General features: G+C 34.8%; 1 protein-coding gene and 3 non-coding genes across 4 annotated transcripts; all 4 read left to right on the top strand.

The window, feature by feature from the left end:
* Positions 1-8,911: 8,911 nt before the first annotated feature.
* Positions 8,912-8,979, top strand: LOC120078867 (small nucleolar RNA U49). The gene has a single exon (XR_005482146.1). It is a non-coding gene; the product is annotated as a small nucleolar RNA U49 (small nucleolar RNA).
* Positions 8,980-9,171: 192 nt separating this feature from the next.
* On the top strand, positions 9,172-9,315 carry LOC120078866 (small nucleolar RNA snoR2/U65). Its single transcript, XR_005482145.1, has one exon. It is a non-coding gene; the product is annotated as a small nucleolar RNA snoR2/U65 (small nucleolar RNA).
* Positions 9,316-9,393: 78 nt separating this feature from the next.
* On the top strand, positions 9,394-9,480 carry LOC120078861 (small nucleolar RNA snoR77Y). Its single transcript, XR_005482141.2, has one exon. It is a non-coding gene; the product is annotated as a small nucleolar RNA snoR77Y (small nucleolar RNA).
* A 9,044-nt stretch (positions 9,481-18,524) lies between these two features.
* Positions 18,525-21,732, top strand: LOC120077898 (heat shock protein 83). Its single transcript, XM_039032000.2, has 4 exons — positions 18,525-18,904; positions 19,035-19,176; positions 19,269-19,549; positions 19,951-21,732. Exons 1-4 carry the CDS (start codon positions 18,767-18,769, stop codon positions 21,499-21,501), a joined length of 2,112 nt encoding a protein of 703 aa, XP_038887928.1. The 5' UTR covers positions 18,525-18,766; the 3' UTR covers positions 21,502-21,732.
* Positions 21,733-27,206: the final 5,474 nt, after the last annotated feature.

Raw genomic sequence — 27,206 nt, 5'->3', positions numbered from 1 at the left:
AACTTGAGTCATAGCTAGTGATGGGAAATTAGAAGTTAATTTTACTCAACAACTAAAATCCCTTGGACGCGGTATGTGATAACGGGCAGAAATGCACATTATCATAGTGCTAAGTTCTTAAACAATGTTGGATTGCATTGATAGAATATGTTAAATTGTGTCCATTAAGCATAAATTCTACAATATTGCGGTTGCATGCGTTCAACGCATTAGGGTAGCTGATCTCTATATTTTTGTGCAGAATAATGCGTTAACGCAATGCAAAGAATGCGATCATAAGAATACATCGGTCGAGCACAACTTCACTGCAAGACTTTGCGTTGATCGTGCTCACAAACATCCACCCAAGAAGAATCACCGGAACATGGTGGGCGCATCCGAATGAAAGGACAATTAAGATCGATGGGATAGAAACTGACGGCAGTCGGATCCAAATTAAGTTGACAGCTGATAACGGTCACAAAGTACATCCAGCTTTATTGGTGACAACTATCCGACGCATCAGTTAGGAATTAAAAAGTTGTCCCATCTGTACAACCAGGAGAGAGAAGCCACCTTTCACCTTTGATGCCCTATAAATACCAAGTGCATTCTTTAGAGAAGGGGTTAAGCAGTCGATTACTTCATCACTTTACAAGTTCACACTTCTGTTCATAGTTTTCTTTTTCATTTCACGGTGGAGCTAGAGAAGAGTGGTGATGCCGGAGATCATCCAAGGCGGCTCGAGAGAGAACCTTGGGGCGTAAGAGCAGAGAGTGGGTTGACTCTCGCGAAAGCGAGAATATCTTTAGAGCACGAGTAAAACAGTGTAACACCTGGTGGCAAGAAATTACTCCAGGCTCTTTACTATACTTGCATTGTTATTCTGTACTTCATCTTTTATCTATTCAATGGAAGTTCTATTTCTACATCTGCTCACTCTCTTAATACGCATGAGTAGCTAAACTAATTGAATGGGTTGAAAAGAACTAAGCTAACATGATCTAGGAAGTTCATTGCTTGCGATTGTCTTGTTTTATGCTGTGCGAAACATCCCTTTAGAGTTGCTCGAGAGATAATCCAAAGAAAGAACCTAATGTCTCGAGAGAGCTAGGTTAGAATCTGACTTGAAAGAGTAAAATTAGGCCTGCATCAACAAGAAATAGGGACTTAGAGATAAGCTCTATTTGTCAACTTGCATCGCATGCATCATAGGAATAGGAATGATATTATGCGGTCGCATATTTGTGTGAATGTCATGTTGTCATTGCATAAATAGAAATAGAGGTTTATGTATAAACCTTATAGACTTATCACATATTTATCGCATGCATTCTAGCCTTAGAAGCCGTGGTATTCACACCGAGAGGTGGTTTACTATTATATGCATGTTGCATGATCGCAAGGCATGAACGCAACCTAGGGAATATTAGCCGAAACCCTTCTCAACCCGTTCACCGCATATTCATCACATTTCCTGTTGCCAACTCTTTTCGAACTCTGCCACATTTATTATTATTTTCATTAACGCAAAAACAACTCAACACTTATTATTTTCATTAACCCAATTTCATCCATATATTTATAGACCATTTAGGCTATATACTATTAACTTGATCCTGTTTATGTCACCACATGAAGTTAAAGTATTCACACTATAGCCATGGATATGTTTATTGGATTTTCATAATAGAATACAAAATCAACAACTTTATTGAATAAGATACTCAATAATATTTTATTGATATATAGAATGTTTAACACAAAATTTACGAATTGCGAGTTCTAAGACATTCCCAACATTAAGTCTATATGCATCCTTCCGTCCATTGCCTCATACTATGACTATAGATATGGAAAATGGATGTTAAGACTACCTTTCTGAATGGTAATCTTGAGGAGACCATTATATGGTGCAACCCGAGGGATTTATAGCCCAAGGTCACAAAAGGTTTGCAAACTGAATCGGTCTATTTATGGACGAAAACAAGCGTCTCGATCTTGGAACATAAGGTCTGATACCGCGATCAAATCTTATGGCTTTGACGAAAACGTTGATGAGCCTTGTGTCTATAAGAAAATCATCAACAGTTCAGTAGATTTCCTAGTATTATATGTAGACGATATCATACTCTTTGAGAATGATGTAGGTTTACTGACTTTAGTTAAAAACTGGCTAGCGACCCAATTCCAAATGAAATATTTGGGTGAGACTCAGTTTGTTCTTGGGATTCAAATCTTTCAGGATCGAAAGAACATAGTACTAGCACTGTCTCAAGCATCGTACATTGACAAGATGTTGACCAAGTACTTGATGCAGAACTCCAAGAGGGGCCTTTGGCCTTTTCGTCATGGTGTTACATTGTCTAAGAAGCAATGTCCTAAGACACCTCAAGAGGTTGAAGAAATGAGACGGGTCCTCTATGCATCTGCCATTGGTAGTTTGATGTTGCGATGTTATGTACTAGACCTAACATCTGCTACGCTATGAGGATAGTCAATAGATATCAGTCTAATCCAGGACAGGGGCATTGGACTGCCGTCAAGAACATCCTCAAGTATCTTCGGAGAATGAGGGACTACATGCTTGTGTATGGATCTAAGGATTTGATCCTTACTGGATACACAGACTCTGATTTTCAGACTGATAAGGATTCTCGAAAATCCACTTCAGGATCAGTATTCACTCTTAACGGAGGAGCTGTAGTGTGGTGAAGCACTAAGTAGGGGTGCATCGCCAACTCCACTGTGGAGGCTGAGTATGTAGCGGCTTGTGAAACTGCTAAGGAGGTTGTTTGGCTCAAAAAGTTCCTGACTGATCTGGAAGTTGTTCCAGACATGTCTAGGCCTATCACCCTTTATTGCGATAATAGTGGTGTTGTGGCGAATTCCAGAGAGCCTAAGAGTCACAAGCGCGACAAACATATTGAGCGGAAATACCATCACATAAGAGAGATTGTGCATTGAGGGGACGTGATTATCATGAAGATAGCTTCAGAGCACAATATTGTTGATTCATTTATGAAAGCTCTCACGGCTACAGTGTTTGAGGGACACCTTCAGAGCATGGGTCTACGGGACCGTCCATGGCTGGAGTAGGGCAAGTGAGAGTATTGTTGCACTGGGCTTTTGTGTCCTAGTTTATTGATTTGTACTTGTATTTTTCTTGTACAGCCCACTAGCTTTAGAACAAGTGGGAGATTGTTAGGGTTGATGCCCTAAATCTCATAGGGTCTAGTAGTTTGTAAACATGTATATGAACAATTATTTGTGATGTAATAATATGAGATATTTTCTTCATTATTGTCTTTGAAATATGAGATATTTTAGTTTCATTAACCACAAACCAATAAACTAAGATCCCTGATTATCATTGTAACTTAAGCATGTATGTGATGACATACAAGTGGATCGTGCTTTAAGTGATAACCTAAATGGTCTGTAGTAGATGGATAAAAGAGGGAAACCTTATCCTGTTGACGCTACGAGTGTGGTCTGCTTTGTAGATGTTACAAGTGTTGTAAAGTGTTACAAATGGTTTGATCCTGACTATTCATGTATTAGACATGCGAACATGGATGCTCTATACAAAAGAGTTTGTATAAGACCAGACTACGAAATGTTTAGTCTCGTTATATAATGCCGTTCATAATAGAGACTTTCATTTCACTAGGATGACTATAGGTAACATGACCTTAATCCTGAGTAAGTTGGGAACTCCTGCCTATGAGGGCGATCCTTTGATTTGTATGGGTGCGAGTGGCCAGATCTTCGACTCAAACCTACCACTTTGGGGATTCGTTTGAGTAAGGAGCTAGGAATTCAGCTACATAAGATGGAATTCACTCCTTCCCCGATTTAGGGGTAAGTAGATAAATTTCTCCCTTAAGGGCTGATTTTGGGACTTCAACAATGTGGCGCCACACCTTCTCTTGGCCTGAGAGAAGAATTTACTTATAGTAGGATTATGATGTATTGTTCGTCAGAGGAATCAGTGGTACTTAAGAATTTAGATTACTTACTAGGGAAAAACGGTAAATTGGCCTCACTGTACTTACGAGCGATTTATGAAAGGTCATCGTACTTTCGTTTGGTTATATCCAATGGACACAAAAATATATCTTTCGCACGAGAAGTGCAGTTGTCGGTCTTTAGTAGAATGTCCGATAGTTAACGGATGGTGGATATTGTGATTAAAGAATTTAATCAGTTATTCACTTACTGTTGGAGGTTCAAGCTACAGGTCCATAAGGTGCCCTTGGTAGGTCAATGGATTCATGTTAAGAATAAGTTTTTGGGTTAGTTTGAAGTGTTCAAATTAACAAGAGGAAATTTTACTATGTATGATATAATTAAATTGCATCAATTATATGAGATATAATTGACTTAATGTATTAGATATATTGATTGGAGGAATTATTATTAAATTTCTTTAAGGGTGAAAAAGAACTATGTGTTGGGGGTGATGTCCTAAAGTCTCGTATCCTGTAGTTTGTAAACAGTTTGTACGAATACTTGTGATGTATAATATGTGATATTTTCTTCACTTCTTGACTTTGCACATTGGATGTTTTATTTACTTTATCACAAACCAATAAACTTAAAAACCCTGATTGTCATTATGTAACTTAAACATGTATGTGGTGAGATACAAGTATATCATATCTTAAGAGATAACCAAAATTGTCTGTAGTATATAGATATAGTAGGAAAACCTTATCCTGGTAACGCTATGGATGCGACTTGCTTTGTGGAATGGTTACAAGTGTTGTCACTTGCCACAGATGGTCTGATCCTGATCATTCGTGTGGGAACATGCAAGCGAGGGCGTCCTATACAAATAGTTTGTATAAGACCTGACCACGAAGTGTTAATGTCTCATTATATAACGTCGTTCATGACATAGAATTCACTCCACTAGGATGACCATAGGTAAAATGACCTCAATCCTGAGTGAGTTGGGAACTCCTGCCATTGAGGGCAGTCATTTGATTTGTATGGGTGCAAGTGGCCAGGTCGTTGACTCAAACCTACCACTTTTGGGATTCATTTGATTTGAGAGCTGGGAACTCAGCTACACAAGATGAAATTCGCTCATTTCCCGAAGCAGTGGTAAGTAGATAGATAGCTCTCTTAAGGGCTAATCCCGAGGCTTGAACGATGTGGTATCACACACCTTCTCATGGCCCAAGAGGTGTCCACACATAGTTGGATTGTATTGTATTGTTCATTAGAGGGATCAGTGGTACTTAAGTAGTAAGATGTAAGTATAGGGGCAAAACGATAAATTGGCCCAACTGTACTTACGAGCATCTGTGAAGAGTTATCGTACTGATGATTGGTTATATTCGATAGACACATAAATATATTTGTGATAAGAAGAGTTTAGTTGTCGGTCCTTAGTGGAATGCCTGACAGTTAACGGATGGTAGATCTCGTGGCTAAAGAGTTTAGTCAGCTATTCACGTACCGTTGGAGCTTCAAGCCATAGGTTCATAAGGTCCCCTTGGTAGCTTGGATACAAGTTGAGAATCAGTTTTTTGGTCAGTTTGAAATGTTCAAATTGACAAGAGGGAGTTCGATTATATAGGTTAATTATATATGGTATGATTGACTAAATGTATGAGATACATTAATTTGGAAGAAATTGGATATAAATATGATTAATATCAAGTAGAAGAGAAAACACTATGGTTGATATATGATATCAAACTATAGTTTATGAATATATTATGATTATATTTATTATTTTATTAATTGGACAGTTATGAGATAATTGCCCGACGTTTTCTCTGTAATCATGTGTTAGTGGGAAGTTCAATTCAGTTTTCGTAACTGAAGAATAAAATGAAAATTGTTTTCATTTTGTATACACGTGGTCAATTTTGTTAGCATCCTATCGCTTAGTAAAACTAGAGCCTATACGATAACGTTTCATTTTACTAAACGATCGCTCACTCGCGCACGTGCTTCTCTAAACGATTACCCATAGTTTCCTAAACGATTGCTTAGCACCCGAACTTTTCTAAACGATCGTATAGACGATCACCTAGCTTTACCTACCTGATCTTGTATCTCGCCTAAACGATCAAGCACCCTAACTATACAATAGTTGTTACCTTCCCCCACTTGCTTGATCTTTGTACACGATAGCCTTTCTTACTCACCTCTACCAAATCCGAACAGCACCCACACTTTGGATTCTCACTTCGAGAATACTAAAGGCTCTGAGTGGTGGTGTCGTCTCTATTTCCTATTGTTCGTGTGAAGCCATTCGTGGTAGACGACCAGGGAGTTTCTGAACGATTTCCTGACATTCTAGCGAGAGCGCAAGGAGTCTGTTCGTGTGAGAACGAGATTTGTTCTGAAAAAAGTCTTCAACTGGTAAGTCCTCGTTCTCTTGTTTATTTATCTAAAAGCATGCCAGTAATTGAGTTGTTTAATGCATATCTGTTTATCTGAATGTATATGTGAAAATTCTGTCACAATGAATTGGAAAGATCCGCTTTCGCTCATAGGTACTCTTGTATAAGAGTTCATGCACTATGGTTTATATATTGCATGAGATGTGATATTAAAACTATTGGTTATGAATATATTGATTATATTTGTAACTAAATCAATCATAGGATAATTGGTTACGGTTTTTTCTTCCATAACCAACTTAGTGGGAAGTTGTGGTTAGTTATGGTAACTAATGGATAAATTAAAAATCGTTTTCATTTTTACAATAATGCGATCATTAAGCGATTGAGAATCGTGCGATAAAAAGATATAGCTATACGATAGCTTGAGAGCATAAACGATCGTGTAACGAGCTTTCATACGATAGTCACTTGTTTCCTAAATGGTAGAGTACACTATCTATACGATAGACTTTAATTTATCTCCTACTTACTCGATCGTCTATACGATCTGTCTAAATTTCTCCTATCCTCTACCAAATCCTATAGAGCCCACAACTCCTGTATTCTCATACCAAGAATACTAAGGTAGCCTGCTAGTGGTGTATGTTTCCTGTTCAAGAGTGGAGTGTGGATTGGTTCTTGTTCGAGGAAGATTGTTGAGGCATGCATTAATGTTGGTGAACGATCTTGTAGTAAGTTAGAGGGAACGAGAAGAATAGTTCTTCAGGGGTAAGTTCGCTTGAACCTTAGTATTTCCCTTTTCTGGCATGCTGTAATTTAGAGTTTTGCATAACTATTACTGTTTAATTGTAAATGTGTATTTTCTATCATAATGGGGTTTGGAACGATCTAGCTTCCGCTCACGGGTCTCTTTGATAAGAGTTCCTTCCTTCACTCATGACCCTAAATCATTTCTCTATTAAAGTTATTCATTCCTCAGTATCGATTGGTTCCACTATTTCCTCGAAAATGGACATCTTTAAAACCTCAATTCTTTTATGCCAAACTTTCCTTTGGATCTAATCCTATAGGCCATATTGTTTCTACAAATCTCTAAATGTACTGATCTAGTACTAGTTCATTTATCTCGGTGCTAGCCCTCAGGATAACTTAATTGATCCTCTGCTTCCTTTCTTTACCCTTTGATAGCATATGAAGTTCCAATCTTGGGTTGGTTTTATGTCGACCACTTGTACTCTTGACTCTATACTATATTCCTTCAACTTGTTCCTTAGGTTCTACCTAAAAACTCTTCACTCTATTCTCTAAACCATTGGCCTCTCTTTTTACTTTTCTCATCAAGTTTCGCTTTGAACACTTGATCCTAAACCTTCCCTAAGCTTAAATGCCTCAGGTTTCCCATAAACATCTAACTCTTAGACCTTTACTGAACACATAACCCTTCAGATTTCTCTGAATCTTTGCAGACCACTCCCCACACTGAGGGAGCACCATTAAAGGTGGAAGTACCCCTAGAAATTTAAACTATGATTCTATTAAGCCCACTATTTCTTCATTAAGGGGAAAAATAATTTCCAAACACTTTTTTTTTTGGTAGGATCAAAGAAAATGAGTTAAGCCACTTCACCTAATTTTTCTTTTTAATATTTTTACAATATAGGTCACATAATAAAATTTATAAGTCGATAATACAAGTTTTATATTAAGCTATGTTTATCTAATTAGACATTTTATAATATATGTTAAAATTCACTTTTAATCTCTAAATTTTCATATAAATAACAGTTTAGTCCCTGAACTTTAGTTTGCAACGATTTAGTCATTATGTTTTCAATTTTTTAACAATTTAGTCCCTAAACTTTACTATGTAACAATCTAGTCCTTGAACTTTAAAATTTGTAACAATTTAGTCTCTATTTTAGAAATTAACGTCAAGGTTTAATGATGCCTAAATAAACTGTTAAAGTAATTAGAGACTTAATATTTTTATAAAATACAAGTCCTACATCATAAAGTATTAAAAATTGACATATAATTTTGATAAACTTTTTTTTACGTTAGGAACTAAATTGTTATAATATTGAAAATACAAGGACTAAATTGTTACATATTAAAGTTCATGGATTATATTATTACATATTAAAATTCATGGAATAAATTGTTACAAAACTTAAAGTATAAATACTACAAACCAAAGTTTAGGGATCAAATTGTTATTTTCATGAAAGTTATGGGGCAAAAGTGTTTTTTAACCCTTTATAAATTAGACCAAATATCACACGTCGGTTTTCTTTGGGCTTTTTGATTGGGCCGTAATCCGTTTGTTCGTTTTTACCCTAGGCTCAAATGGAAAACGCCGGCCCACACAGAGATGACATATGAAACTAGGGTTACAAATTCGCCACCCCTAAACTCTCGCCCTCACTCGCCTCCATAAATATCCACCGATCTCCATCACCTTCTTCATCTTTCTGTAGGTTCAATGCATCTCTTGTTTCAACTTCTTCGATCTCTTCTTAGTACATTTTTTTTTCTTTTTACTTTATAATTTTTGTTCGAATCTCTTCCGATGATGAAACACTCCCACAATTGATAGGAAGTGCCGTATGACACTCCAAAAAGCAGCGAGAAGCCATGGAATTGGACTGTTCTTCCCATCCGCCAGTTAACTCCGCCGCCGATTCGTTTCTTTCCCGGAGCGGTTCGGTTTTTGGGCGATTTTTCTGGTCGGGATTTTGCAACTGGTTTTGTGATTTCTTTCTGTGTGGTTGATTTGAAACGGGTCTCTGAGGATTTTCTTAATGTTTTTTGTTCTTTTACTTCCGGTTCGATGCCACGTCGTCGATAGCCCAAGGGCGGTGACCGACGATGCTATGATTGAACCAAAAACAAGCTTTTTCACATCTTGATAGGAATCTGTTTATCTTTTTTCAATAGATTTACAGAGCCGTTTTGTGTGATTACATTTATTTAAATCGATCTCATCTTGACATGTTCCCTGATTTTTTTGTTAAAAGTTTTTACGAATTCTAATTTTGTGTGTTGAAAGCCAATGAGGATTTGTTCTATTTTAGTTGGAATTACCGGCTGAAATTTTCTTGATGTTAAATAGACTGGCTGTCTGAGGCTTTTAAATACTTATTTTTAATCTATTTTAAATGTGTTTATTAAATTGTTAATTATAATTTAATTTTATAACAATGTATTGGATTTATCATGCATTTATTGTTTGTTCAACTGGCTGGCTATTTTGGGAAATACCAACTTTAATTCCATAAGTATCTTCGTCACTATAAGTAAAAGTTAATTACGTTCTTCAAAACAAATATATGATAAACAATATATGGATATTTATTTTATGATTTTAAATTCTTAGAGAGGGTAAACTAGAGAAATTAATTTGTAGTCAAAAGGTCCCATGAATTCATAGCCAAAATGCCCTGTCATGATTTAAACCATTTTTTTTTGGATTTAAAAAATCGACATCAGTTTAATTCAATCATTTAAGGTATAAAATTGTGGACTAGAACTCACAGGCTTGGATCTTCCGACAAACTTCCTACTCGTTTTACGTTCTGAAAGCTTGGATTCTCAAACGGTTTGAAGAATTTACCAAATAGAATCATCTGCAAATAAATCTCTAAAAAGTTTTGAAAATTTATTTAATAAAATATATCAATTGATATTTATAAGAGAAATACTTTTTTGGTCATAAGTTATAGGTCTAGTTTTTAATTTAGCTTAATTTTCAAAATGTTATATATTTAGTATGGTTTCATTTTAATCATCAACTTTTAAAATGTTATAATTTTATTTTTGACATTTGAATTTTGTTTCAATTTAGATCTTATATTTCAAGATTTACATTTTAACTTTAATTATTCACTAAATATTATTTTTGTCTTTAAATTTAATTTATTTTGATAAATTAAATATCATTAAGTGAAATATAATTAATTTTTATTAGTTTTTTAATAAGTTTAAAATTAAAAATTGATGTCAATGATGGAAAGTGAGTATCTTTTGAAAAAAAATAAAAAAAATTGAAATTTAAGAATCAAATTGAAATAAAATTTAACTTTGGGTAAAATTATAATATTTTGAAAGGAATAAATTGAAATAAAATTTATATGAATGTTTAGCATTTAAAAATTTAGAGAAAAAAAAATAGATTTTGAATGATGGGGATTAAATAAAATTTAGTCTTAAAATTTAGGGATCAAAAAGAAAATTTTCTTCAATTATGTGCATGAATTATAACATTAAGTTGTATGTATAGTCTCAAGTTAAATTGAGTTGTTTAGGCCATCTTCCTTATTAGGGGTTGATTGATAGGAATAGTGATTTGAGAAAAAGAGATTTGTACAATTGATTTGATTTTTGAAATTAAGTTTATTGACACTATTTTCATATAAAATTTCTTCATTTTTTAATGCTTTTTCATCTGATATACAAAACCAAGTCAAGTTTTGATAAATTTTAAAAAAACAATGGTTTTTAAAATTTTATTTTTAGAATAACTATTGTATCTAAGGAGAGGAAAGAAACTTAATTTTCAAAAATGAAAAATGAAATGGTTATGGATATTTTTTTTTCAAAATTTTATTTGGTTCTTAAAAATATTGTTAAAAAGTGGATGATAGATTTAATTTTTAAAAAGTTAAAAATAAAAAACAGGAAAATTTTTATAAAAACAAAAATTTTAACAACATTCGCTTTGGGATTTTTTTTCTATAAATTGTAAATATTTTAATTTTTTTTATATTAAGAAAGATCCTTAGGCCTTGTTTAATAACTTTTGTTACTTTTTATTGAGGGTTTAATAATGTTTACATACATTTTTTTTAAGTTCCAAGATTGCACACCAACGACACTCTACCACCACTTTTTTTAATTGTAGTTAAAATTGAATGTAAATTATGCCTCCACACCAATGAAACCTTGCCATGTGGAAGATTTAAAAAAAATCATTATTTTTTATTGCACCTATTCTTCTAGGGTGTATGTGGCTTGTTTGAAAGTAGAAGTAAGGAAGTTGGAGTTTTCCTTGTTGGCCCAAATAGTTGGTGGTTGACTACTAAAAAACATTAATTTTATAACTCACTCTTACACTATGGGTTTAGGAGTTCACAATTCTCTACTTTTTACGATCACTATATTTGAGTTAAGGAGTGAAATAGAGTGTGAAGAGTGAAATCGAAGCTTATGAAGCTAAGGCACACAATGTAAGGAGTTGATTAAAATCGGATTTATTTTTAGTAGTGAGATTCATGAACTCCTTAGGTCAAATAATGGATAGATTTAACAATTCTACCTTATGACCTCGATTTCCTAATTCCTTAGGCCAAAACACACTTTTAAAGCCCACAATATAAGAATTAATAATGTATAAAATTGATGTTAACATGGAGTGATAGTCATAACTCCTAATTCTCAACTCCTTGAGCCAAACACACATCCTAAGTGAAAATAATGCATGAGTTTGATATGTATTATTTCCACCTGAACATTCGCAATGACCCATTGATATCAATTAAATCGTGGGAATCAAACCTCTAAAATTGAACTTGATAAGCATTGTGCTATACTCTTGTTGGCAAATGGCCACATTTTATATATTATAAATTTATTATAATTAACAACATATATTTGAAGAATCATGTTCCATATTACATAAACAAGTTGTGTTCCATCTAAAAAAGGGTAAAGTATGGATTTATTAAAAAAAGTAGGGACAAGATGGATAACACATTTTACACATAGTATAGTATAGATTATTTCACAAAAATAATATTTTTTATGACTTAGATGAACTTTAAACAAAAACAAGAACATCTTTGAATTTAGAAAACTTTTTTAGGGCTATAGAGGATAATTTTTTTTCCATCTATCCCTTGAAATTTTCATAGGATCATTTTTTCCTTTGAATGGTTGAAACTATCCAAGTTTAGGTGCGCTCAGAAAAAATAAAGAAAATGAGAGTGACTGAAAACATTAAAATAAATTTGGTTGCATTATCTATTTTATAATATCAGAATATTAACATGTTTATTCAATAAAGTTAATTACTAACACAATGTTTTTACTTGTCATACTAAATCTATATTACAATGCCGGTTTTGATTGTATTGAAATTTTCAAGAATTAGTCAATTCACATATACAAAAATAAAAAATTTAATTCAACGGGAACCGAATCGAGAAGTATTATTATTACTATTATTTATTATTATATATCTTACCATATAAGGTCTAGGGGTGGAAATGGTTCGATTTGGTTTGGTTTGATCGATTTATTGGTTCAAACCGAACCGAAACGAACCACATATATGCGGTTCGATTTGGTTTTAAATTCAGTTTTGGCATTTTTAAAAAATCCATGTTATATTTTTTTTAATTAGGTTTTAAATTCGGTTTTACTCTTTTTTTAAATATATATATATATAGTTAAAAACGGTTCGGTTCGGTTTCAAATTTAGTTTTCGAAAGTGAAACCAAACCGAACCGAATTTTTTGGTTTCATTGATTTTCCGATTCGGTTTGATTTTTAAAAACGGTTTGGTTTTTACGGTTTAAATGACCACCCCTAATAAAGTCCATGAACTACAAAGAAGAATCTATGTGTTGCGTTTAATATGGTTGAAGAGTTTAACGATTAAGTTGTGTCTTAGTTGATGAATGCGATGAATGATCTATGTAAACACAATGTTTCCTCTATTTAGATAAGTCCAAACAGAGTTTTTGGTGAGTCCATGGTCGAACACATGAACTAAGAACGCTAAAAATATGTTTGAGTTTGATGCTTGATCTTAACGGGAATTCTTAGTTAATGCATCAAGTGAGTTTTGTATATCTAAATAATGGATTACATACAAGTGTTGGTGAAAGTGGTGATGAGTGATGATGTGTTGAATGTGTTATGATGCATGAAATAATGGAAGTGAAGTTGATGATGACAAATACAAACACAATTAAGTTATGCATTCATGTTATTGGTAAAATAAAGAACTCTTAATCTTTCTCAATCTAAAATTAGACAATTTATTTGAGTCCAAAACTAAAAGAAACAAATAAATAACGGATCAAACTCTGACTAAAATCATTTAATCTCTATCTTCACATCTCCACAAAGCCCACCAAAATTCTTTTCTTTTTCTTCTTTGCAATATGAATAACTTTTTTTTATTGCATTTTATTAACTATTATACTTCAACATCTTAGATGTTACTTTTTGTATATTGTATTTTAGTATTTGTATTCTATTTTGTGTTATTGTTATTAATGTATGCTAAATTTATCTATATCCTAGATTTCTTTAATTTTTTTAAAGAAAAAAATGTATGGTATCCTCGTTTTTTAAAAATATATATATTAAAAAAATATATAAAAATGACGTATCTGTATCTTAGTTTTTTAGAAATTGATGAATCGTCGTATTTAATCGTATTCGTATTGTATAGATATATCAGTGTCTGTATTTCATAGATGGAGAGTAAAGTTTCTAAATAGTAATCAAGTGAGATTTACACCGTAATGGATTATTCGTTTTTGCAGTATAAATGATCCTATCTCTAGTGTAAGGCCTCTCATCCTGTAATTTTCTTATAAATGTTAGGAAAATGATGATTGAGGTAGAATTCGAAACCTCAAGATTAAGTTTGATGGAAGGTTAAGAGATGAATTTGAAAATTAGAAAGAATCGAACCGTCGTTTTATTCATTAAGAAGAATAAAATAAGGATTCGAGGAATAATTTGAGGATAATGAACCTATTTAAGCATGTAAAGTAAATTCAATGATGAATTAGGCGTGCTCGGATAAGTCAACAGTCAAAGGCAAAATAAAAAAGTCAAAGTCAACAAAAAATCAACTTTTGATATATGGTCAATTTTAGAAATTTCAAGGGTTTAATGGTGAATTGGAGGTATTGTGGGCTTGTAGGACTCGATTTGGGCTGGAAATTGAAGGAAAAGTGGATGGAAATTGGGTGGACGAGAGTAAGGAAGGAAAAAAAAATGAAAGGAATGAAATTTGGACAAATTGGGTTGTCTTCCTCAAATTTTCTGATTGGGTGCCCAAAAGATGAAAGGAGAGTTATCCAAATACGCGAAAAACCCAAAGCATCAGGCAATAAGCAAGAATTCGGAGAGTTGGGGTGTTCAGTCGGTTTAAAAAGGAAAAGAAGAAGTTTTCGAATTGGGGCCTTTCTTGTAAAGGAAAATTGGAATAAAATTAGTTCTTACTGTAGATTAATTTTAAGGTCTTGAGTTAATTTTAGAGCAATTAAAGGACCATATTGCAAAGGAAACTCTACCTTGGATCAAATTAGGGATTTGGGAAAAGTTTAAGTGAAATTGGTTATACTTGAAGATTAATTTTCAAATAATTGGATTATGGTCATGTGGAGGATAACTAGAGGATTATCAATATAATTTCAGGATAAACGAGAGATGGAGAAATTGAAATTATGAGGAGGAGCCGGTTAACAGTGAGTGGTTTATTTTCGAATGATTTGATATAGAAAGTAATTATATATGATAGTGCGCTATGATTTAAGAAATGTGAGGGCATGGTCTGTTTTACGTGACTAATATTTCAAAAATGTTTAAATCATGATTTTTAAACTCTCGATGGTTTTATGATCTTGATTTATCAAAATGTAGTTTGGAATCGAAGTATACATATTATATGGTTTTTATGAAAACCTCTTGATCGTGGAATCAAGGTTGTTGAATGGTTGTAGAAATGGTTTCGAACTACTGATTCTTGTACCTGAGAGATAGTTATTTTTTCGTGCTACTTGAATGTGTTTCAGTAGCACTGCTCAGACGATCAGGGGGTTACCGGGGTCAGATGTGGCCAGAGTATATTGGGAATTCCTCTGCTGGGGTCAAATGTGGCCAGAGTATACCGGGGAGTCCAAAGTAACCTGGGCCTATGGTGTGTATCTATGCTTAGTCTTGAGGCAGCTTTGCGTACATGTATGACCTTGTGATTTGGTTTACACCGCGGGGTGCATTCTTTGTCTAGAGTAACCCACCGTTGTACATGAGTATTTAGGTACAGAGTTGGTGTGGTTTTCTGATGACGTCTAAATGTTTTATAATGTGATTTATGTGAATTATGATCATGCCATTGTCTAAGTAATACGAGTTTGAGCTATTAATGAATCTTATATATGTTTCCAACGATTTATAGAATGTTTTTGATAATTAGTTGATGTTTGGAAAGAGAAAGTTTATGTTTATACTAAATTACCATTCACTGGGTTTTAGCTCATGCTTTCCATGTTTTATGTTTTTCCCCACCTAGGTAGCGATAAGTTCTTAGTGCCTGCTGAGTCGTCAAACGCCACTAGTGTTGTTAAACATCTGTTGTATTGTTTGTGCATGTATTTGAGAGTATTCCAAAATAGCTAAAACTTGTTAGTTACATGTCATGAGAGGTTTTGTTCAAAATAATCCTTACGATTGTTCTGTAAATCTTTTTAAATAGTATTGTGATTTAAACTGAATCAAATTCCTAAACTCTGTCAATGAACATAGATTATTTTTAAAAATGGGTTTGGAAGTCTGAGTTTGATCTTGAGTATAGAATATGTTAAGAGTTGGGACGTTAGATGTCATAGAGAGAAGTGATGTTTAACGTCTTCACGCTTCGTTCTAGTTTAGAAGGGAAATTTGGAACGGGGGTGACATCTAAGATGCATGCTTGAGTTAATTTCAGTCAAAAGGTTAACTTTATCTTTAAAACTACTTCTTTCCTTGTTTAATGAAGTCCACAATCACTTACTCTCTCAAACAGTTACTTACTTCTACTTAAATCAATTTCTTAGTTATATTTAAGTAATGTAGTGCGCACACATTTAACAAGATGAACTTTAACTTATCAAAACTTTGTGGAAATGTTATCAAGCTATTAGGGAATTAATTCTACATGATAGAGGAAAAATAAGACATGAATGATAAGAGATATAAGTATCTAGCTGCTAGTTGCAATGTCTTGCTTCCTTTGGCTTGTATGGTGGCTGCTTAAATGGTGGTTGCTATGGAGGTAGTTGAGTCCTCACCCTTTTCAGAGTAGAAGATTGTGTTCTCACTTAGAATTCTTTGAAGAAAAGCTTGAAAGGTTGAAGACAATGGTGGATTTGAGGAGGAGTTTTGGCAGAGCTTTGACCAATCTCTTGATAAGAAGTCTAACACTTAAATAATTTCTCGATGGGTTGTTTATAGGCGTTAAAAGGAAGTTCCACTACCTCTCACTACAAGAAAAATGAGTTCTTCCGATGCCTAAATCGAGCGTCGGGAGAGACTGTTTCTCTCGACGCCGTAAAGGCCCCATTCTTCCCCATTTCTTTTTCCCATTTCTTTCCCTAAAACCCTAACCCGCGCCGCCCCCACCTCTCCCCGCGCCGCTCCTTCTCCCATTTTTCCTATTCTTCCCCACTCTTCTCCCTCCCTCTCCCATTTTTTCCTTCTTTTTCCGCCGCCGTCGCCGCCCTTCCCCACCGCTCCTCCCTTCGGTCAGCAGCTGCAATCAAGTGCCCGTCGTCGTCGTCGTCTCCTAGTCTCGTTCAGCCACCGCCGCTGGTAATCTTCTCATTTTATTTTATCTTGTATATTTATTTAAATCATTATTTCACATCCTTTTGTACAAATCATGCCCATTCAAATGTGTGTATCCATTTCTATTCGCGACTTTCAATTTAATCAAATTAGACCTCAACTTTGATAAATATTACAATTAATTAACCTACTAATAAAAAAAGACAATGTTAAAGATTGTGTCAATTTCACCAGATTTCAATAATATCAACTTTGATACAAATTTTAAATTTTAATTAATGCACATATTTATCATCCAATATCGGTGCATGTCGCTTTTGTTAAGATCTCGTCAATTTTGCATGTTTTACAATTCTCTGAAATTCTATAGAGTAATTTTATAACGAACATGTCATAATTCGTTAGAGATAAACATTATTACATTCTTTTAAGTTTCAAGTTGATTACAACACTATATTTATGTCTAAAAAATGATATGATGTTGGATTTTTGGAGCCTAAGCATGCATGATTTGACATCCACTACTCATGGTTCTTTGCATGCAAGAATGAAGTTGATCTGATTTCTTTTTATGCGTCCATGACTGTAACTATTGTTTCTTGGTTTGTTTTTGCTTCTTTTCTCATAATCTTGCATTCGAAGATGTTAGATTTTATGATTTTTAAGATAATGAGTTTTGTAAACACATGAATGCAAAGTTTAATTATTTACATAAATTTTATTTCAAGTTAATGCTTTTTCTTCTGAATTTCCCTAATTATTCTAAATAAAAAGCTACAATAACTTGTATTTCTACAAGTTATCACTCTATAGATCCCTTTTACATTTCATTTTATAATACATACCTATGTTATCCTCCATTTTAATTATTTTGGTCCCTACTTTGATGTCCAATTTTGGTTTCTGTACTTTGAATAAAGCTTAAAAGTAGTCTCTAACTATTAAATTGGAATGAAAAATTAATAAAAGAACCTGAAATACAATTTAAAAAATCTTATATTCACGAGCCATCCAATGTGAAATGGTGTTCAAGAAACCGAAAGAAACAGAGAAAGAAGGAAAAGAGAGAAAGCTTGATGGAGAAGATGATGGTGGAAAAGAAATCGAGGATGGGAAGGGAAAGGAGGGAGAAATTGAAAAGAGGTATTTTTAAAAATCATATTTCAGATTTTTTTTACTATTATTTTTATTCTAATCTAAACTACTTTTACACTTTATTCAATGACTAAAATTGGACATTTAAAAGTATAGGGACTAAAATGTAACAATTATCAAAGTATATAGACCAAAATGATATTTTAAATAATTATTTATTATAAATATTTTATCTAGCATCCTTAACCTTTAAGTTACTATATAAAAGGTACGTGCAATGCATGTGACTAAAAAATATTTATAATAAAATTATAATTTTGATTGAATATTTATTGAGTTCAATTAGTGAATGTTCGACCTCAAATGAAGTAAGAAAATTCTAAAATGCGCACGTTTTTGCAGAAAAAAAGAGAGATAAGAAAATGTTTTTTCTTCGCTCCAGAAGTATTTCGCGCTCACGAACATTCCAGAGACGACCCCACAACTATAGAACGTTCTCGATCTGCACGACGCCGTTTTGTACACTTAAACCATTCAAATAATGATCTTATCAAAGCTCTCGAGAAACGTAGAAGGATCGAGACTTTGTGCTATTCTCCTTCTACTATAAATAATCTTCGTCTTCATTCACTCCAGATCAACTTCGAGTTATAATCAATATCTGTGAATATCGAATTCTTAATTCTCTTTGCTCTCTGAAAAGTTTGTTTCTTCATCTGCTTTGAGTTTTTTCTCTATTCGTGAGGTTGCTTGAGAGTTCAATGGCGGACGTGCAGATGGCCGATGCTGAGACCTTCGCCTTCCAGGCCGAGATTAACCAGCTTCTCAGTTTGATTATCAATACTTTCTACAGCAACAAGGAGATTTTCCTTCGAGAGCTTATCAGCAATTCCTCTGACGTGAGTTTTCTTTACCTTCATTCTCTGTTGTTGTATTTTTTTTTAATTGAATTTCTACGTCGTTGTTGAGATCGAGATTGTGTTGTTTTGTTGACGGATGATTGATTGTTTTGGTTTTGATAATCTATAGGCATTGGACAAAATTCGATATGAAAGTTTGACAGACAAGAGCAAACTCGATGCTCAACCAGAGCTGTTCATCAGGATTGTTCCGGATAAGGTTAACAAAACTCTCTCCATAATCGATAGTGGAGTCGGAATGACTAAAGCAGGTAAGAGAAAGGTCGAGATATTTCTTGAAGTCTGGACGCAAGAATTTCGGAAACTTGAGCTTAGTTGTTTCGTTGTTGTTTCTTGAATGCAGATTTGGTGAATAACTTGGGAACAATCGCAAGGTCGGGGACCAAAGAATTCATGGAGGCATTGCAGGCCGGTGCCGATGTGAGCATGATTGGTCAATTTGGTGTAGGGTTCTATTCGGCTTACCTTGTGGCCGAGAAGGTGATTGTGACCACGAAGCATAATGATGACGAACAATACGTATGGGAATCACAGGCCGGTGGTTCTTTCACCGTCACAAGAGATGTAAATGGAGAGCAACTCGGAAGGGGTACAAAGATCACACTCTTCCTTAAGGAGGATCAGGTAACTGAATTTTATAATATAGTTCGTTTTGTGACTTGTTTATAGGATTAGAAGGGGGAAGATTGAATTTCGTAAATAAAATGGGGAAAGTGGTATGGAATGTGTTCTTTGTTAGGGTTCCTTAGTATTAGCCGAAATGACGCGGGAAAAGAATTTGCAATGGACCATAGTCCTGTGTCGCTAATATGAGTCTAACAAATAGTTTTTGCTATATTTGCAATTATTTAAGAATGTTGCTATGTAGTTAATTGTTAGTATGAGAATTGCTATCCATTGTAATTACCCACTCCGGTATTCTTCCTTTAATAAAACATTATCTCTCCCCTTTTTGCTTTCTTCATTTGTTGATTCATAACATTTTTCTTTGAATGTGACACTAATTGAATGTGTTAATTATTCAGTTGGAGTATTTGGAAGAGAGGAGGATCAAGGACCTTGTGAAGAAGCACTCTGAATTCATCAGCTATCCCATCTATCTCTGGACCGAGAAAACTACCGAGAAGGAGATTAGCGACGATGAAGATGATGAACCAAAGAAGGAAAAAGAAGGAGATGTTGAAGAGGTGGACGAGGAAAAGGAAACCAAATCAAAGAAGAAGAAGATCAAAGAAGTTTCTCACGAATGGCAACTCATTAACAAGCAGAAACCAATTTGGCTGCGCAAGCCTGAAGAAATTACCAAAGAAGAATATGCGTCATTCTACAAGAGCTTGACAAATGATTGGGAGGATCATCTTGCAGTGAAACACTTCTCTGTAGAGGGACAACTTGAGTTCAAGGCAATTCTCTTTGTCCCCAAGAGAGCTCCATTTGATCTTTTCGACAGCCGTAAGAAAATGAACAATATAAAGCTCTATGTCAGAAGAGTGTTCATCATGGACAATTGCGAGGAGCTGATCCCCGAGTACCTTGGATTCGTGAAAGGTGTGGTCGATTCCGATGATCTGCCACTAAATATCTCACGTGAGATGCTGCAGCAGAACAAGATTCTGAAAGTGATAAGGAAGAATTTGGTGAAGAAGTGCATTGAGATGTTCAATGAGATCGCGGAGAACAAAGAGGATTACAACAAGTTTTATGAAGCCTTCTCTAAGAATTTGAAGTTGGGTATCCACGAAGACAGCCAAAACAGAGCCAAATTGGCTGACTTGCTTCGATACTACTCGACCAAGAGCGGAGATGAAATGACAAGCTTGAAGGACTATGTCACCAGGATGAAAGAGGGGCAGAAAGATATTTACTACATCACTGGTGAGAGCAAAAAAGCAGTAGAGAATTCTCCTTTCTTGGAGCGCCTGAAGAAGAAAGGCTACGAGGTGCTTTTCATGGTCGATGCAATCGATGAATATGCCGTTGGTCAGTTGAAAGAATACGAGGGCAAGAAGCTAGTCTCTGCCACCAAGGAAGGACTTAAACTTGATGATGAAACTGAGGAAGAGAAGAAGAAAAAGGAAGAAAAGAAGAAGTCATTTGAGAATCTTTGCAAGACCATCAAGGACATCCTTGGCGACAAAGTAGAGAAGGTGGTTGTCTCTGACAGGATTGTGGACTCTCCTTGCTGCTTGGTGACCGGCGAATATGGCTGGACGGCAAACATGGAGAGAATCATGAAGGCTCAAGCTCTCAGAGACAACAGCATGGGCGCTTACATGTCAAGCAAGAAGACAATGGAGATCAACCCAGATAATGGAATCATGGAGGAACTAAGAAAAAGAGCAGAGGCAGACAAAAATGACAAATCCGTCAAGGATTTAGTCATGCTTCTCTTCGAAACTGCTCTATTGACTTCGGGTTTCAGCCTTGATGATCCTAACACGTTTGCTGCAAGAATCCACAGAATGTTGAAACTTGGTCTTAGCATCGATGAGGAGGAAAATGAAGGAGATGATGCAGACATGCCTGCTTTAGAGGAAGATGTTGCTGAAGAGAGCAAAATGGAGGAGGTAGACTAAGCCTTAATATCATCAGCTTCCAATTTCTTTAGCGGTCATCGTGCTGATATTGAGATGTCTGTGAATGTGTTTTGAGGAAGTAAATGCCTGTGTCAGAGTCATTGATCAGTGTCAATGTCGGTTTTGAGTCTTCGTTCCTGTTATACATTCTCGTTTGTATTCAACTTACAAATGGAAGTTTTAAAGAGTGTTAATCCAATATATGAACAGATACCTCTCTTTTATTGGTCAGCATCTTCTGCATTTAGTGTCCTGAAAATCAGAAAGTTTAAGATATAGTAGCAAGCTGTAAAGATGATTCTCATATTATTAGGGTACCAGAGTCTCAATGTCAAAACTTAGAACTAGACGTAAACGCTATTCAATTCACCTGCTTGTGCACTTTTTTCTACATTGATTCTAAATGATCCATCTCTTTTCCATGTGAAAGATTGGCTGCAGATGAGAGCTTATCCATCTTGTTCTAAATTGAACATTAGCTGCCTTCTATGGTAGATCTTGATTTTTCTATCCTTTCGGAGATCAGAAGGAATCTAGATTGTTATGTTCTATTTTACTGTGTCACAAAATCATAAATATCTAAGATCTTTTAAGGATAAAAATAAGTTGATTGAAATGCATCATTCATTTTATTAACTGATGGATGGCCATTTATTTTATTAACTGGTGGATGGTTGTGAAAAACTCAATAAAAGATCAGAAGGAATCTAGATTGTTATGTGTGCTATTTCACTCGTGCCACAAAATTACAAATATCTAAAATTAAAATCTTATGATGTTGATTGAAATGTATAATTCATTATATTAACTGGTGGATAGCTGTGGAAGCATCGTTAACTTTCCCAGACACATGAGGTAAATCATGCTCGACTATTAAGAAGGTGTTAAACCCTCAATCTTATTCAAATATAAAAGAAGGGTAAATTAGGAATTGCACAAAAAAACAACAATACAAAGGAGGTGCAAGGGGATGAAAGCTATTGAGGGACCCCTAAAAGCTGTTATAATGTTGGCAGGTGATATTTTGGGTAAAAGCTGAGAGGAGCTTTTAAGAGAGAGATCGTTCAATACTCTCAAATATGATATGTTGGTTTATGCTCGACTATTAAGGTGGTGTTAAACCCCAATCTTATTCAAATATAAAAGAAGGGGTAAGTTAGAAATTACACAAAAACCAAACAATGCAAGGGAGGTGGGAGGGGATGAAAGCCATTGAGGGACCTCGAAAGGCTATTATAATGTTGGCAGGTGATATTTTGTGTAAAAGCTGAGAAGAGCTTTTAAGAGAGAGACATCTTTTCTTCTATGTTTTATCTGTTTTCTTGCTGAATTCTTACTAAAGAGTAGTCAGGGTTATTTGTTTTCTTCTATTGTATTGTCATTTGAGGGCTTCTGGTTTTATTGCTATTTTTGAGTATAAATAAATCCATATCAGAGTGCTATGCTTTGTTTCTTGGTTTTCTTGTTAGGTTTATTACTTGTAGGTGAAGGGGAACCTATCAAATTGGTATCAGAGTCCATCAATCCTGGGGCTTAAGGACAATGGCTCAGAAATAAATGGAGGAATGAATGGGGGTTAATGAAAAGGAGATTACAGAGATGAAAAACTACGATACTGGGGTTGTGTAAAAGTATTGAAAAACTTATCGAAGAAATGAAGGAGACTAGTTCGGCACACACAATGGAAGAGTCCGGTACATCTGAGGGCCTTGCTCCAAGTTCAAAAGGGAAGCTAGAAGAAATCGATATGGCTTCGAATTAGGGTACAGGAGGATCAATAAGAGCAAGTATAAATGGTTGGAAATCTTGATGTTCTTCGGTGACAATCCTGAATCTTGGGTTTACATGGTTGAGCACTACTTCAAAATACATGAACTCACGGATGCGAAAAAGGTCAAGGTAGCAGTGGTGAGCTTCACACCAGATGAGGTTGATTGGTTATGTTGGAGCCATAATCGAAGGGCCATAACTAATTGAGAAGAATTAAAGAAGCGGATGTTTGAAAACTTTAGTCCTACCGGAGAAGGAAGCTTGGGAGCTCGACTCTTGCGAATCAAACAGGAGGGCACTTATGCTGATTATGTGAAGAAATTTATAACATATTTGGCGCCATTACCGGAGATGGCTGAGAGTGTTTTACGTGACACCTTTGTTGATGGTCTTGAATCGGCTCTGTAGGTAGAAGTGATCAGCAGACACCTTATGACGCTAGATGATTGTATGCGCGTGGCCCAGTTGGTGAATGATAGGAATGTGGCCTTAAAACTAGCCTTGTTTGATTTAGGTATAGTTGAGCCAGAAAGGAAGAAAGCCTAAAGCAGAAAAAAGGAGTGGGCCGCGAATGATAAAACCACCACAAAAGGAGGAGAAACCTTAAAATACATTTCAAGCATGATTAAGGGGAACTACACGAAAAGAGATCCTCCGATGAAATGCCTATCAGATGTTGAATTCAAGGAGCGATTAGACAAAGGATTGTGTTTCTGATGCAATGAGAAATATGATCCTGGACATCACTGCAAGGTGAAAGAAAATTGTGAGTTAAATGAGGAAGAAGATTCTGAAATAGAGACAGAGGGAGAAGACAAGAATCCACCGGAGCTGAAATTGATTGAGTTACCGAAGAAGGTGAAAATAGCTCTGAGATTGATGCTGGGATTTTTTGAAAAAGGGACGATGAAATTAAAAGGGACCTTGAAGGGAAGGGGGGTCGTGGTGTTAACTGATTCGGGTGCGACACATAATTTGTAACGACCCTAGTTTCCTACAGTATTCTAGGACGCTACTTCATGCATGCATAGTACAATGTCTTTTAAATCATCAAACTAAAGAGCCAAAAATTTTATTTAATAATGCTTAAACGAGCAAGGATGGGAAAACATAAGTAAATAATAATAAATAACTAAAGCAAGATAAAATAAAATAATTTACCAATCGGGGACCCGTAATTTCTACTAAAACAAATGTTTGAAATTAGGTAGTCAAATAATAAAATTGATATATTTTTGCATAATAGTGAAAGACGCTTAACTCCTAAACCAGAATTCAAAACATAGTGCTATATGCAGAAGCAGTGAAACATCCTAATGGCCAGGTCACGGATCTCTCTTGTCATGCACCAGTCTGTCATCTCTTATCTGAAAAATAAGGAGAGAAAGGGTGAGTATAAAAATATACTCAGTAAGTGACCCACTACTAGCCCCACTCAGTGATCTATTAGTCCATCCATTGGACCAAAAATGCACAATGACTTCATAAACATAGGCATAGGAATAGGCATAAGGGGCGAACACGAAGACACGCTTTCATAAGTAATGACTCAAAGGTCACAGCATAATTACAAGGGGTGATCCCAAAAAGGACACCGTACATAAACATAGGGTGTGGCCAGAAGGCTCACACATGCGATGTGTATGGCCCAATAGTATACTAACAGTCACTAACATCTGATACGGACACTAGAGTCTATTTCAACTCATAATAATACAAGCATATCATAACTACAAGGTTAATACTCAAATCTCAATCTTAAATGAGTCTGTTCTCAACTCTATCTACATGCACGGTAGATAGATAAACTGATACTACTCATAATGAGTCTGTTCTAAAACTCTATTTACACACAGTAGATAGTTAAACTGATACTAGTCATAAACACTTACTCTCTTGCATTTGCTATGTTTCCTATGTGCACATAGATCTCCGCTTATGGGCTTAGAAGCTAGGTCTGCTGGCCCTCTGACCATCCCATATGAGGTTCCTCTCACACGCTCAGGAACTAGAACTCTCGGTTCCCTGACCATCCTGTGAGGTTCTGCTCTGGGCTCAGGGTTATTTGCTTTCTTCCATTGTATTGTCATATGAGAACTTTTGATTTTATTGTTATTATTTAGTATAAATATATCCACATCAGAGTGCCATGTTCTGTTTCTTGGTTTGCTTGTTATGTTTATTACTTGCACGTGAAGGGGAACCTAACAGAAGGCAACCAATTGTTCATCCAATAACGAACCTCATCAGATATTTGGCTACAATTTAGGCATGGTTCCTTAGGATGTTAGCTCTATACATATTCTATCAAGAAAATTGTATTTTGTTCTGTCAGATGAATGGCAGGCCTATATGTAACTTGGAGTCTAGAATGTGATTTTGCTTATAGTCATACATGAAACGTTTGGTATGATGAGAGTTAATTGTAGTGTTGAAGTTTTTCTGCTCTATAAGCAAAGAATAAATCAGGATTACAAGAGTTCTTCAGAATGTGTTTTTTCTCCTTTCATGTATAAAATTAACCTTTTGAGCCTTCTCAAGTAGTAAAAGGTCCAGACTTTATTTATTTAACATTCAATTTTCTTTTTGAGAGTACATAAAAAGGGGAAAAAAAAAGCACAGAAACACTAGTAAGAATTGATTGACTTCTTGAAGTGCATCTTTTCCTATCACAAGGTCCACCCAAGGCCAGTGTTCCTGTTTGAGTACCACCATCTTTGTGCATGCATTCCCAACTCGTGAGTAGCAAGGTTTCCGATGCAAGGTAAACAAAAGTTATTGAACCGTAGGAATAGAAGTACTATGCATAAGCTTAATTTTCAAAAACCAAAATTGTCATCAAATAGACTTAAATGTTTATAAGCTTTGATATCACGTTATATTTTAGAGTCAAATTGTTCTGTTCTCCACACAAGACTCCAATCCATTAGAGAATCAGTTATGAATATGAAATTTGAGTAGTTATTTATAGAAAAGCTTGACACAAATATTGTTAACTTTTGAAAGCTTGTCGTGTTAGCAAATTATCCCCACCCGTTGGAAATGAAAATTGTATATTCAACTTGAAATTCAACCATTATTAAATAAGATAAATCAATTAAATTGAGCTCATGCAATTTTCCCTTTTTTTCCCTAGGAAAAGAAATAGAAACGAAAGTTCAAAATGTGTGATGGGAGCGTTCAAATCTAATTATGTTTAATAGAATAACTTTCAATTTTTTGTCAGTACAATTGTAAATTTTAATAAATATCAAAATATAAGAATATAATTTTAGAGATATGATCGGGGAGTTCCTCCTTAATGTGTAATTTAGGGAGAGAGGTCGTTTCCTTTGATTTGTTGGTGTTTGGGCTAGTCGTGTTTTAGATTTAAATTTGAATTATGTTTAATAGAAAACACAATTAATTTTTTAACCCAGGATTCTCAAAAAAAAAAAAAAAAAAAAAAAAAAAACCTAGGATAAATATTAAAAGTTAAGTTAAATTAGGATCAAATTGACCAAATCCTCAAAGTTTAAACTTGCAATTTAATCTGGGAGGAAAATTCTTCAGTTCACAGTTAGTTTCTTCGACTAATATCCTTTATGCTTAATCACTTAAATAAATGTCAACTTATGTCTACTGTCTATTTTAACTAGATAAAATATGTCATTGACTTGGGTTAAAGGGAGTCAAATCTTTCCATTCCATTTGTTGAATTAAAAGAAATCACTGGAAGCAAGCAATCACTTGAAATCAAATTAATGGCAGCGCAGCAAGAAAAAGCTGTTGTTAGAAGCCAATAAGAATGACTGAAGATTTGCAATCGCCGGATAACGATCGATAATCTAAAGAATCAACAGTTTAAAATAAATTTACCTATCTCCATTCTGCTTTGAAACATTGAAGATTGGAACCTGAGAAAGCCAAACACACCCATCATTAGATTGTAATGT

The sequence above is a fragment of the Benincasa hispida genome, chromosome 5 (assembly GCF_027475165.1).
Source record: "Benincasa hispida cultivar pf3 chromosome 5, pf3_genome.v1.1, whole genome shotgun sequence".
NCBI classification, from domain to species: domain Eukaryota; kingdom Viridiplantae; phylum Streptophyta; class Magnoliopsida; order Cucurbitales; family Cucurbitaceae; genus Benincasa; species Benincasa hispida.
This window is presented reverse-complemented; position numbering and strand designations above follow the sequence as displayed.

Excerpts from the sequence above, each read along its gene's own strand:
- LOC120077898 (XM_039032000.2), top strand. The coding sequence starts at position 18,767 with ATGGCGGACGTGCAGATGGCCGATGCTGAGACCTTCGCCTTCCAGGCC. Across the intron at positions 19,177-19,268 it reads AGTCGGAATGACTAAAGCAG|ATTTGGTGAATAACTTGGGA; the intron begins GTAAGAGAAAGG and ends TCTTGAATGCAG. Across the intron at positions 19,550-19,950 it reads TCTTCCTTAAGGAGGATCAG|TTGGAGTATTTGGAAGAGAG; the intron begins GTAACTGAATTT and ends TTAATTATTCAG.